Raw genomic sequence first — 13,669 nt, forward strand, 5'->3', positions numbered from 1 at the left:
CTACCCGAATTGCCCTGATTTTTCTCTTTTTAGCCCCACGTTACCCGAAAGAGGAAGTCGTACTGTTATTATGTAGGTACATACTTTATTCTTCTGGATTAATCTTGCCACATTTGGGCGATTGCTTTGGCTATACCTACTTTTATTTTATTACTATTAAATATGGCTCCTGATATTGGCACTACTTTGTTTCTAATGATTGCACAAAGTTAGTTTGTCTTTTCTGTTCTTTTTTGGGAACTTGTAACCACTCTTGACAGCTGTTTAAATAATGGGATTTGCTAGGGAACACTGCAGAAGGGAGTTTCGCAACGAGGCTGTTGCATGAGAGAGCGGCCACATAGGCTCACTTTTCAATAATTTTGTCTTATTCATTTAATTCATTAAAGATGTCTGCACTCTCAAGCAACAACTGGCCCACGAAATGCCTTCTGCGATGGTCCCTACCAAATCCCTTAAATAATAAAAGACAAGATGAGTAAGTGTAGTTATTAATTAAGCCCGTGTTTAGGGGAGTGATAAATCGACCCCCGATTTATCATAAATCGACTCCCCATGTGTCTTTCTCTCTCCTCTGGGTTAAAGAGAAAAAGACACATGGGGGATCGATTTATGATATTTGCGGGTTGATTTATCACTGCCCCATGTTTAATATAATTAATTATATTAATTGTAGGGATTATTGAAAAGTTTGATATTAAAAAGAGATCAATTATGATATTTAATTGTTTAATAAGGGATTCCCAGGGCAGTGACATTGGAATGGTAGTTTAATTTGAGTAGTTTAATTATTTAAAAAAACTACTGAAATTTGAGTAGTTTAATTATTTAATTGATACAAAAGCATGCAACACCCAACAACCAAAGGATGGAAAACTAAAAGCGTGATTGTAGTTTGCTCCTTAATCTACCAATCCAGGGGTGTTCTATAAGAAATTATAGCTCTTGTGGCTTTTTTCTACATGTTTAATGGCATCTCATTCTAAACCATGAAAGAAAGCCCTGGGCCATTGAGGATATGGAATTGAGCCTCTAGCAGAGGGGGAGGTTCCATCCCAGCTTACCTACCAAAAATAAAAAGAAAGCCTTGGCCAATGAAGATATGGAATGCCAAATCATGGCAAAACCCTGAATTGGATTATTCTTCTCTTCTCTTCTTATTTTTCTTATGTTTAAGTTTATTTTGATAATTTGGGTATATTTTGTATTTTTAGGGGAGATCTTAGGTGGTATGAGAGGAGATGTAGCAAGTAGCATGGTTTTAAATTTCGGAAACCGGTGGGGACCGAAACCGAAATTTTCCGAAATTCAATTTTTCGCCATTTACCAAATTTAGGAAATTTCGGATTTCGATCCGAAATTTCGGTTTAATGACATTATTTATTAAAAAAAAAAAAAGTGTTACAAAATTTCGGAATTTCGGTCCGGAATTTGGAACCAAATTACCAAATTTTGGTTTTTGGAGGGGTCCGAAACGGTTACCGAAACCGAAATTTTAAACCATGGCAAGTAGCAACTAATGTACATCATTAACGGCCGTGCATGGGCAAGTGAGGACAGATAGGGCCCATGGGGTTGGGCTGGTTCCATTGATAAAAATAGTGGACAAATGTAGGGAGAGAGAAATAGTGGTCACACACATGCACACCTAGGAGCACGAATCAAGAGCACATGGGCTTGCCAAGAGCGATGTAGATAGATTTGTATTATACATTGGACCCTAATCGACTGCTCAGATCGAAGCGATGATAGGAAATATAGGGTTAATTTCAACACCGAAGGGATAGAGCAGTTGCGGGAGAGAGTGAAAGAGAAGCCGTATGAGTTGATCGGGATTACACCGAAGGCACTCTTGTGGTAAGATTCTCATGGGCTCTCTCTCTTATTGAATTTTTAGGGAGCGAACTGTTGCTTTGATGTCTTTGTTATTTGCCTTAGGAAATTTCATTTGGTCTGCCCTGAATGATACAAATGGAAACTTAAATGTGCTTATGTCAGTTAAATTTGTCTTGATATGCAAAACCCAGCTTTTCTATGGAATTTTAAATGTGCTTATGTCAGTTAAATTTGTCTTGATATGCAAAACACTGCTTTTCTATGGAATTGTTTTGGCACGTGCCTAGATGGGACCCATCTGTGGTCGAATTAATCAGTTTAGATTTTTTTTCAATTCGTAGGATTTACTTTGTAGTGTTTGGCATGTGCAGGAGTCTTAAAGATAAAGATTAGGATTTCTAGATTAGCTAGGGTAAGAATTTGAAGTGGTAAGTTGATTTTCTCTTTATAAACGAATGAAGAAATTTATTCAATTTATATAAACATTTATTCAATCTTTAGAAACGAATGAAGAAATTTTGTTCTAGAATGTGTCTTTGTGCACAAAGGAGGATTGATCCATCCCTTGAAGTGGATCCAGAGGTTGGTCTTCCCTCTAAGAAGATCAATCCTATTGCGAACCGATTCGGGTTCGTAACATGTTTGTTTGGTACTCACAAAGTGGTCGTTTTATTATCAAATAATCTACATACTATTTTTAATGGAAATTGAGACATTGGATTGAATTTGGTTTTAAGGCATAAATTTGTTTTTCTTTTTGTCACGAGCCAGATCAGTTCGCAATCGCAACGGAATTGATCTTCTTAGAAGATCAACCTCTTGACCCGCTTCGAGGTAAAGACCAATCCTCTTTGTGAGCAAAGAACACAATTTCTAAGATAATTTCTTCATTTCATTATAGAGAAGCTAATGAGTGTTTAAATAAAACACTCAAGAGATAAACATAGAAAGATTTGCGATAATAATGGAAATAACTAAATAAAGATTAACCTAATCTTGAATTCTTGACTAGTATCCATATCAATCCTAGTTGCTTAATCTACCTTACTTGCCTAATCTACCCAGAGTCAGAGGAGTTTTTATTAACTTTGTAGGGCAAAAGGCGGAACACTGCTAGGGAAAAAATACGGAATATGACCATGATAAAAAGAAGTCGACTCCGGGGAGTCCACGATGACACATTGAAGTTTTGAAACTATGAATCTACCATCCAAGTAATCTAATGATCATATCTTAGAATATTTGATATATTCTCAATCCAAACTAATTTATTCCCATCTAGTGGGACCCATCTAGGTCCGTAACATTTTTTATTATTATTATTATTAGTAAGGTGTGATTGATGATTCCTAAACCTTATATTCCTTGCATGAGGCAACTGCAATTAACAAATCTAATCCTACAAATAATTTTAAAGTTGGAAGCAAATTCGAGAAGTGATGCGGATAACAAGAGCTCCGGAAAAGAGAAAATGCAGGAGGCGGGAGGCACTAGGGCTTCTTTGGATTGCAAGAAAAACATTTCCAGACAGAAATTTTTTTCTTAGGATTTTTTTTCTTTCTTCAATTTAGAGGGAAATGATATGATCATGGTTACTTTAGAGAGATATTATCATAAATTGAAGCTCCCTCTAAGTAATCATGGAATAGGGTGGCTCAAGTCGTCTCTTTTTGGGTGTAAAAAAGTAAGAAAATTTAGAAATAATTTTCCTTTCAAAAAAATTTCAGAAAATTCTTGGAATCCATAGAGATCCAAAGGGAGTGATATGGAAAGTTAAGAGTGGAAAGCATCAAAGGAAATGAACGTGTGGCATGGATGAAATACCACTAGTAGTGCCCAAGATATGTTCAGGAAGAGATGAGGATATGGAAGTTGAATGAGAGAGGGCAAATGTAGTTAAGGGTTATAAGGTGGTGTTCACAATTGATTAGGGTTACAAGTTTTAGGGATTTATAGTCCTACCTTTTAGTCATTTAGATGTTTAATGTTAAACTATTCTCCAAAGTCCAAAGTTACTCATAGGAGTTAGGAGAAGTTCTTGAAGAAATTTTAAGTTATATTTCAAACTTAAAATTCATCATTTAAGTTTAAATACAACCCTTGAGTGTATGAGTGTATGTAGGAGTACTTCTATTATAAAAAACACTACCTTGGCATTACTAAAAGGAGAAAAAACATTTCAGGAAAAATATCATCTAAATAGTAAGCAAACTCTTAATTAAGTGGAAAGGGTGCTTCCATAGAATTTTGGAAGTGAGAAAATTTTAGCTTATGTGGAAGTGAGCTTCCAGTAACTATGGTCCTACAACTATGGACCTTGATGCTTGATGTGTGGATGCTGAGTTTTCTGTTCCCCATTCCCCACGAATCGCAAACCAAGTCCAAACAAATTGATTAGCCAACTTAGGTCATTAATCTTAATTTTAGTGAGCAGGCAATGGACCATGAGTCATGAAGGCTGAAGAGTGAACTAAACCACGGGTTTGAGGTAACTGTGGTTTGGTAAACCCTGCTGTCAAACCTCTTAGACCTTTCAGTTTGACTTGTCCTGAAAATGCTTTTGACACTCTCTAGTTTGCTCGCAACTAACCTCCAAACTACATGATTTACTAGATATAATTAAAGAGGTCTAATGCAGACGCATTCTTTTCCAAGAGTCCAAGTCAAAATTTCAACTTAAGAGATATTTTAGGAAACTAACTGATCTTAGAGATTTTGTTTCCTAATTATCTCTTATCTCTAGCTAGCACATTTAGAAATCTTAGATTTTATTTTCTGAGTTTCTTTTGTTAGGAATTAAATAAGGTGGTTTATTTTGTGATGCTTCTTATTTTGTAGTTGTTTTAGGAAATAGGAGTCTTAATGAAGTAGTATTTATCAGTGTTTAAAAATGCGGATTTGACATGGAACGCGGCCAAGAAAAATCCTTGTTGACTCGGCGCGAACGCGGCCAAGAACGGGGTTGACACGGTTGACAAAGTCATAAATCGGGAGAGTCAAAGGAGTTTATTGACTCTATAAGGCAAAACGCGGAACGCGGATGTGGTGAAACGCGGAATGCGGCCGAGGTAAAAAGGAGTCGACTCGGGCGAGTTCCTTACCGAGTCAAGGAGTTTTTAAACACTGGTATTTATCTCCTATGTGAACGTGAGAAGAGGGATTTATCTCCTATGGGACGTTGGCTTCTTCTATGGGACGTTGGCTTCTCCTTTGTTACGGTTTCTTTTGTGAAAATAGTATACTTGTGTTTGGGTTTTCATCTCCTTCTTGATTCGCACTAAGGTCATAACCCATTACTTCTCACCTGAACATTGCCGGGCCAAATGATCCCATATCTCTAGTTTGGTTGTAAATGAACAAACTTCTAAGCACTCTCTCGCATAGTAGTTATGGATTTGTTACATTTTGTTAATTTGATTTATCAGGAATCAAACTTGAGGCACGGGCAAATAGAACACCTTTCAGTAGTATCAATTTACAGTTACATGGTTCATAAATTCATGAATATGATGCTCTGAAAAATCTGTGGCTCCTTGCCTGATAATTTTATTATTGTCGGGGAGCAAGAACATACATTCACTTTGGGAATTCTTGATATTTCTTTAATTGACACAAATTGAGGCCCGGATCTTGCAGATATTTCGTTTCAAACTAACGATCACGCTATCATTTCAATCAAATTGATTCTTGTGCTGAGGCTTTCTAAATCAATTTCAAATTTGAAAATAAGCTCTAGAGGGTATATCTCCTTATCGTTAAGTAGAAGTTGAAAATTTCCACTTCACTGGTTAAGTGGAAGTTGCCGACCCCAACTAGTTTGGGACAAAGGCGTACTTGAGTTGAGTTGAGTTGAGGCTGGTTAAGTGGAAGTTGAAAACTCTAATCCATAGTTAGTAGTCGGACTTTCAATGAAAAACTCACCAGTCTTGTATGACAAGATTTATTTTAAATTCCATGTGCCAGAAATATCTTTATAACATCATGTCAATGGACCTGTCATACACAACAGGGCTCTTTTTTTAACAATTCGTTTGGTTGCACAAAAACTCGGCAGCCGTTGGAATTTGGTTTGAATTTGGCATGCTATTCCACATTTGGTTGCCAAAATGCATTGGACTCCCATTGATTCCCTTGGATTTCTAGGGAATGATCTCTCTCTATCTCTCTCTTCCTTCTCTCTCCTCTCTTCATATATTGGTAATGACACTCCCTACTCTTTCTCCTACTCTCCCATTATTTGCCGCGCAACCAAACACTACTACACAATTTTCCGAGGTAATATATTCTAGGCAAATCAAATTTTTTGTCTCTTCCCTTTGACTTCCTATTCCACTACTCTCCGAGCCTGTCCAAGCAACCAAACGTAGCAAATTGAAGTGATAGACAAGGTAACCTATTGTCAACTGTTTGTATAGCATAATTGCTTCAAGCCTTCTGTTGAATCCCATCCAATTCAGTGGGTGCATTGAGTGATGAACATTGAAAAAATAAGACTGATCCCCTTGGGGACTGCTCTAAGCATATAAAATTGTAAGCCCTCCCCTTGGTTGTAAGGTGGTTTCCTTTGTATTTTTCGGTTGGGTTGGGGGTGGAGGGGGGAGAATATCATGATGTAGATGGTTGTCTCAGGTTTATGAAATCAGGACCTACAGGGATTTTAGTTGCAACTATTATTGAGGCATGACCTCTTGAGACATGGGCTATTGAAATGTGGAATGATTATCCCCTGAGGAAGGCAGGGATCATTTAGGGCCTGTTTGGACACCTCGTATATTTGTATTTGGATTTGGAATTGAGTTTTGAATACAAAATGAAAAGATCCGCCAGTTCATGTTAAGGGAGAGAGAGAGAGAGAGGGAAGGGGGTGCTTCCTACTGGAGAGGAGAGGTTGAGGAGCAAAGAGGGTGAAGGAAACTGCCAGATCTGTGGATTTCCAATTACTTATTTCAACAGCATGTTTGAAATCTGATTTTTTCACCGTCAGTCGCTGATTTGGAAATCCAATCGGGCCCTTACACACCTCTTTGTTTAAACAACAATGACTTCTCCCCACCTTAGAGATTGCCTACTGTTTTGAAGACATTTTCCTCACGTTTTGGTTTTCGGATCTCACATGTTCGTGCATACGAAGAAACTTCAATCTGTGTAGGAAATTGTAGAATTCAGGGTAATCATTTTTTTTTTTTTTAATGATAAGGGTAATCATTTTGTTGCCATTGTAATTTTGAGTTTTATGAAGGTATTCCAATATATCTCTTGTAAACTATGTGTTTTCTTTCCTCAACTTTTTGTATTTAATTTGTAATTGATTCCTTCCAAAAACAACCAAAGAAAACATATCACCATCACTTGATTTCAAGGTGATGTAATGTATAAAAACTTTCCGAACATGCTCTTATTTGTGTAGGAAAATGATGTAAGTGGGGCTTTACAAATAATTTACTGCCACCTGAACTCTCACTAAGAAAAGGCCTAGTAATTTAACTTTTGAACTTTTGTCTAGAAATCTCAATACTTGAACTTGTGTGAAGCACAAAAATCCAAGCTACTGAAATTTCAGAAAAAAAGAATAATGTGCAAAGTTTAGGATTTGGAAAAAGCTTCCCTATGTGAACTTCGACTTCAACCTAACCTAAAACTAAAACTATTCAGAACAGTGGCAAAGAAAGTGGAGCATAACATTGTGCTCAAACTTTCAACTACCGTTTTGGAGATTCATTAAATGTTATTCGATGGCTTAGGAGTTCCCACTAGTTCCTTGGAGATTTGCCCCATTTTTTTTATGAGATCCAGGATCGAGTTGGGGCTCTAATATTATCTTTCAGCATATGAGACAGTCGAGCAATGAAGTAGCTGATGGACTAGCAAGAAGTGGGCTTGGCAAGGATGGGCTTGAGATATTAGATTAATATCCCCCCTTGATTCTATTCTTATGTTTTTTTTTTTTTAATCTTTCGATTTCTTCTCTATTTTATTCTCTCTTTGTAATGGCCATCTTGGTCTCGGGTTCTCCCGTCTTTTTAATAATATCGTTCTGCCATTAAAAAGAAACATTGTGTTCAAACTGAAGAGGTTAGCTAAAGAAAATTTAGATTTGAAAATTCCATCAGAAAGGAGAGAATAAATAATCAATACATGCATGGCCTATGGACTGCTCCATGTCCGATATTTAATGATAAAAACATGACTCCTCCTACTACCTAGCTTCTTTCTAACACTAGGAATTTAAATCCTAATCTAAGTACTTTCCTGACTGGTTTCATCATGAGTTGACAAATCATAAATTATAGGCTGTTGCAAAGGAAATTTATTCCTAATCAAACTAAAACTTTTTTTTTTTAAATGGCATATTTGATAAAAGAAACAAAAGGGACACCCGAAAGGGAATACCCAAAGATACAGAACAAAAAATAAAAAATAAAAACTAATTACAAAATGACTAGGCCGTCAAATAGGAAATTGATCATACCAATTCATCGAGATGCATACCACCCCTCTTCTAGCCAAAGCGTCCGCCTTCTCATTAGCAGACCTTCTAACATGAATCAACTCAATATCTGATTCCGCCAATATATCTTCCATTTCGTCAAAAAGATCCAAAAACCTCCAAGGTAGAGCCACCCCACCCCTCACCCACCGGATAACATTAAACGAATCCCCTTCAACAATTACACTCTTCAGACGGTCCCTACTCACCTTTTTTATGCCATTGAAAGCCGCTTGGACTTCCGCCTCCGTAGCGTCAGTCACACCTAAAGGGCCCCAAAAAGACCAAAGAACCTTGTCGGCATCATCACGACATAAACCTCCCACTCTGGCTGGACCAGGATTCCCAAAGTAAACACCATCGAAGTTTATTTTTAACACTCCTTGAGGCGGTGGTTCCCATCTCTGCACAACTTTATTAGCCCACTCACTACTCAAGCACACCACCCCTCATCCTTCCCAAAGATCAAACACTGAGACACACCGGAAAGATGGATGGCATCTCGTCCAATTAATAACCAAAGCAATTATCTGCATATAAAGATAATGAGGAGCCTTGGACATTCCCTCAAACACCCGCGCATTTCTCTCCTTCCATACCACCCACCAAGTTGCAAGCAAACATACTTCCAACAAAATTTTCCCTTTCTTCTTCCAAGGCATGAAGCTCCATTGTTGCAACAACAATTCAATAGATCTAGGGAAAATCCAGCTGATCCCAAATCTCAGAAATATGCAACCCCATATAGACCGGGTGAACGAACAATGCATAAATAGATGATCCGCAGATTCCGCATCCGCAAGACATAAGGGGCAATGATCAACAAGCCACATACCACGGTTTCTCAGAAAGTTAATGGTTTGTATCCTGTCGCGATATGCGGCCCAACCAAAGATACTAACCCGCGGCGGACAATGAAATTTCCACACCTTTGCTGAAAAAGAGGGAGTCGGGCAGGGCATCAGTCTCGTATAGAAAGATCTGACAGAAAAAAAAACCCAGAAGAATCTGCAGTCCATATTCTCTTATCCATCATCTTTCTTTTAATATAGCCATTATCCAAAAGCCTCCTAAATCTAGCCACAGAATCTAACTCCCAAGCAAAGAACCTTCTTCTATAAGCCGGGCACCATTCCCAAACACCATCCCTACTAATCATACACTCACTCACCATAGCTTCTTTATTCACCGCAACCCGAAAAATTTTCGGGAACAACAACCTGAGCGGGCTATCACCACACCATAAATCACTCCAAAACTTGACTCTATCCCCTCCATAAACCCTAAATCTAATATTCAGGTTGAATAGGGAGGACATTTTTAAAATATCTCTCCACACCGTTAGCCCCTTTGACTTTAAATTATCGAAAGACTCCCACCCTCCGGATTGACAACCATACTTACTACAAATGACCTTAACCCACAAATGAGATCTTTCTTCGCCAAATCTCCATAACCACTTTCCAAGCAAAGCGTTGTTAAACTCCCTAAATCTTCTAATACCCAACCACCCACCTTGATGGGCACACAAACATCCTTCCAACTCACCAAAGATATTCATTTTTTGTCCTCATTACCTCCCCACAAAAATCTACGTTGGATCATTTCAATCCTCAACGAGACACTGACATGACACTTAAAAAGAGACATAAAATATACAGGAATATTTGCTAAGACTGCCTTGATTAAAACCAATCTTCCACTTCTAGATACTAAATTTCTCTTCCAAGTATCAAACTAAAACTTCTTGAAACTCTATTAATTCCCTAACCTAGTTGTTGTTCGTGTACAGTCCAAACCCAACCCAAACAAACCTAGAGCTGTTTAGGGGTGCAACTCGGGCCAAGTTTGGTCGGGTTGAGGCCAACCATAGCCCAAACTAAAGCCTAACCCGACCCAACTCAATCCTTGGGTTGACGAAAGTCAACCCTAGTCCAGCCTGCCTCTAAATCTCTCAACCCTAATCCAACCTGTCTAAGATTTTGAATAAAATTCACAAAAAATATAGCCCTAAGATTTTGAAAATCGCAATAAAATTAGACGATGGGATCAGATTGTCGTGCAATCATCCTTAAATAAGACTCCTTCAGAATCCAGTTTAAAGGTATGAACAATTTGTAAAAAATTACGCTCCCTGCTCACATCATGTTATAGGGTGATATCATGCCTACATCAGCAATTTGGCTCTACTTGGGACCCTTTCTCCTTACTTATTCTCTCTCTTAACCTATGTCTTGACAATTTTCAACCGGGTTAGGATTTAGGCATAGAAAACATAGGAGATAGATCTTTGAATACATTTTCTTTAGGGTTTGTTTTTTGGATATCTCAGGTGCATATGAAGAAGATTCAATCCTTCCAGGCAATTGTGGAATTGATGATATCTTTTTTATGCCATAACAATTTTGAGTTTTGGGAACATTCTGCAGTGTACTTTCTTGTTAGCTACATGTAAATATATTAATAGAAGGGTAACAAATACAAAACAAAGACCAAAATAAAAACAAAATAAGTGGGTGACATGCCACCCCAAAAATTTCAGAACAGAGAATTCATAGTTTTCAAGGCTCTATGCTCATGAATGTCATTTACGATAAATTTTTTTCAAAAAAAAAAAGTGAGGTAAATGGGAATAAAAACGCACTCCACAGGATTTTGGAAGTCCATCTCTCTAAAATATCTTCTTAATCTCCTAGGACGGGAAGCCTCCACCTTAAGTTATCTAGTTGTATTAAGCAAGTCTCCTACTATCCAAATTTTAGAGTGGTTAAGGCTAAACATAACTTTAATGCCCATCCTAACCGCTTTGACCTCAGTTACTGATTATCCCTACCGAAAAGAAGAGTTTTCTTACTACTTCACTTGGAGTTGGTGTTCTTTCATCAAACGCCTTACCCGATAGAGCCCCTATCGTATAGAATGTCCTTCTTCCAACTTTCACTACGGTGCCAGCTTCTCTTCCCTGAAGTGTGCCCAAGAGAACGAGCCGCCCTCACAAGAATCTGCCCAAGCTTACCAAGAAAAGAAAGGAACATTAGACTTGTGTTCCTGAAATGAAAGGAACAAAAACCAAAATTAGCATAGGCAAGGCATATCTTGTTTAAAGGAACAGAAACCAAAATTAGCATAGGCAAGGCATATCTTGTTTAAAGGAACAAAAACTAAAGAATTAGTTGCTTGCAAAGGAAGCAAAAAGTGTAGGCGACCAGAGCAAGCAATGCCCTAAACGTAAGGCAAGCCATTGCACGCAGCAAACAACCTGCTAACAATGGCTTGACTTAACTAATAGGACTTTGCTTGCAAGGCTTTGAGAATGAAAGCTATAGATATCAGGTATACCGCTCTAAGGATTTTCTACGATGCTGGAAAAGAAGGGACGCTTTTGCTGACCTAAGAGTGGAAAGACCGAATGTCTAAGCCTACCGCTTTCCCTAAACTACATAAGTAAAAGGAATTATAGCAGTAGGATTCTAATTGGCTTGAGATGGAGGGAGAGTGGCGATTAGGTTGGTATCTAGTTCGACTGAGCTATTGAGGTTCAACTCCTCTTTCACCTTTGCAGGGTGCGTTGAGAGTGCATTTCCACTCAACGCCATGTTCCCCCATGTAGCTTCTTCGCAGCTGCATGCTTCCTTCCAATATGAGTTGGCAACTCGCTTCTACAGTTTGATTCCAAGGTTTAGCGGGCACAGTCAGTTGCTATCCGACCTCCACAAACTAACTTGTATATGCCCAGCCACTGCCGTCTCGTACTTTTGAGAGTGTCAAGTAGATATGTGAGCTCTAAGTCAGTGACAGTTGCACGAACCCATGGACCCTTGTCTTTGGGCTGGCTTGATTAGCAACACCAATAGTTATATACCCCAAATTCGTGTACTTTCCACCAACACCAATAGTGTTCAGTAGTTATATACTTGACCATTCCATATCCAATTTTAACTAACCAACGGAATCAGAAAATACTAGAAAAAAGTTATTTGGTTAACCAATCAGCCGTGGGAACTCACCCGCAGGTGAGCGATTTGCGGCCGTGAGGCGGAATCAAACTGCTTTTACCTCAGCGTTACTCACATCACCATCTTTAGTTGGTCCCGCACTGCACAAGACAGAACAATTCTACCGTTATAGTCAGAAAACTTACAACCATGCCCTTATTTAGGTAAAAAACATATAAAGTAACAATTTTTTCAAGAAATGTTTGTGTCTTACTGAGAAATAGCAGGCACGAATAAGAGGCAAAGAAAGAGCTAAATGTATTTTTGGAGGATGACTACTTTTTTCGTATCGTGGTACTTCAACTTCTCTTCCTTTTTGAGGGATTATTGGTAAAGATTCGTCTCTTAATCGAAGTTGAGGTCATGACTGTCAATTAGCTAGCTTTGCATCTCTTACATTTGATTATGGTATTTTGGTGCAGGTTGTGGGATCATCTACCTTCAAATTTACATCTATATGTGCATCCACAACGTTTTTGTGTCAGTCACTTCATCTGGAACAATTCGCAAGATTAGCATGTGACTGTCGATTAGCCAGCTTTGTATGTCTTACATTTGATTGTGGTATTTTGATGGAGGCTGTGGGATCATGCTATCTTCAAGTTTGCATCTGTATGTTCAACCACATGAACCCTTTCCTTATTTAGTGGCTAAAACAAAAGCGCTGTTGGATGAGCAGGATCTAGGACAGAAGACTAGAACTCGGCGCAATAAGGAATGGAAAGGGCCGGCGAGTGATGTGGCTAATCCTCCTTATAGCTCCGAAATTGACAATATTCGGGCAGAGGAGAAAACCAATCCGGGCAGAGGAGAAAACCAATCCAAGGCTTGGTCAGGTGATGGAAACTTGGAGGTTTGCGGGTATTTCTGGAGAGCAGATCCCACCAACTCCATCCAAACCAATGCATAGGCTGGGCCTATTATTTTATTTCATGTTTTAATGGGGTGGGTCCTCTCCACTCATGCCTAGGGTGGGACCCACCTTTTTACACCGCTTGATGTGGTGGGGCCATAATTTTACACCCATGCAGAGCAATGGCCAAGAATGCTAGTACATGTCATGTATAATGCATGTAGTGCACTTCCATCATCCATGTATACTTTACGCATTCATGAAATTTATATGTGTTCTGTGCAATTCCTTGTATAAGATTGGTTGAAGGGCATGAGATTTTGGCCATTGAATAAATCAACCACAGGTGGGCGTTTATCGTTCTGTTACAATGAGTTTACGACAAATCCCTTTGCCATTGAACTATCCGAATCCTCTGAACGTGAACTAAATGACATAACAAGAGTATCCCTCTTTAGAATAAAATAGTATTCTCAAAATTGACATAACAAAAGTGTC

At 38.5% G+C, this 13,669-nt stretch overlaps 1 protein-coding gene across 1 annotated transcript; it reads right to left on the reverse strand.

The window, feature by feature from the left end:
- Positions 1 to 8,283: 8,283 nt before the first annotated feature.
- LOC143859512 (uncharacterized) lies at positions 8,284 to 8,995 on the reverse strand. The gene is made up of 2 exons (XM_077370192.1): positions 8,930 to 8,995; positions 8,284 to 8,727 (listed from the first exon to the last, which is right to left on the reverse strand). The coding sequence occupies exons 1-2, from the start codon at positions 8,993 to 8,995 to the stop codon at positions 8,284 to 8,286; spliced, it is 510 nt and encodes a 169-aa protein (XP_077226307.1).
- Positions 8,996 to 13,669: the final 4,674 nt, after the last annotated feature.

This window comes from Tasmannia lanceolata, unplaced genomic scaffold, assembly GCF_043159265.1.
Source record: "Tasmannia lanceolata isolate RefF3 unplaced genomic scaffold, GAP_Taslan_0.1 ptg000003l, whole genome shotgun sequence".
Classification (NCBI taxonomy): Eukaryota; Viridiplantae; Streptophyta; class Magnoliopsida; order Canellales; family Winteraceae; genus Tasmannia; species Tasmannia lanceolata.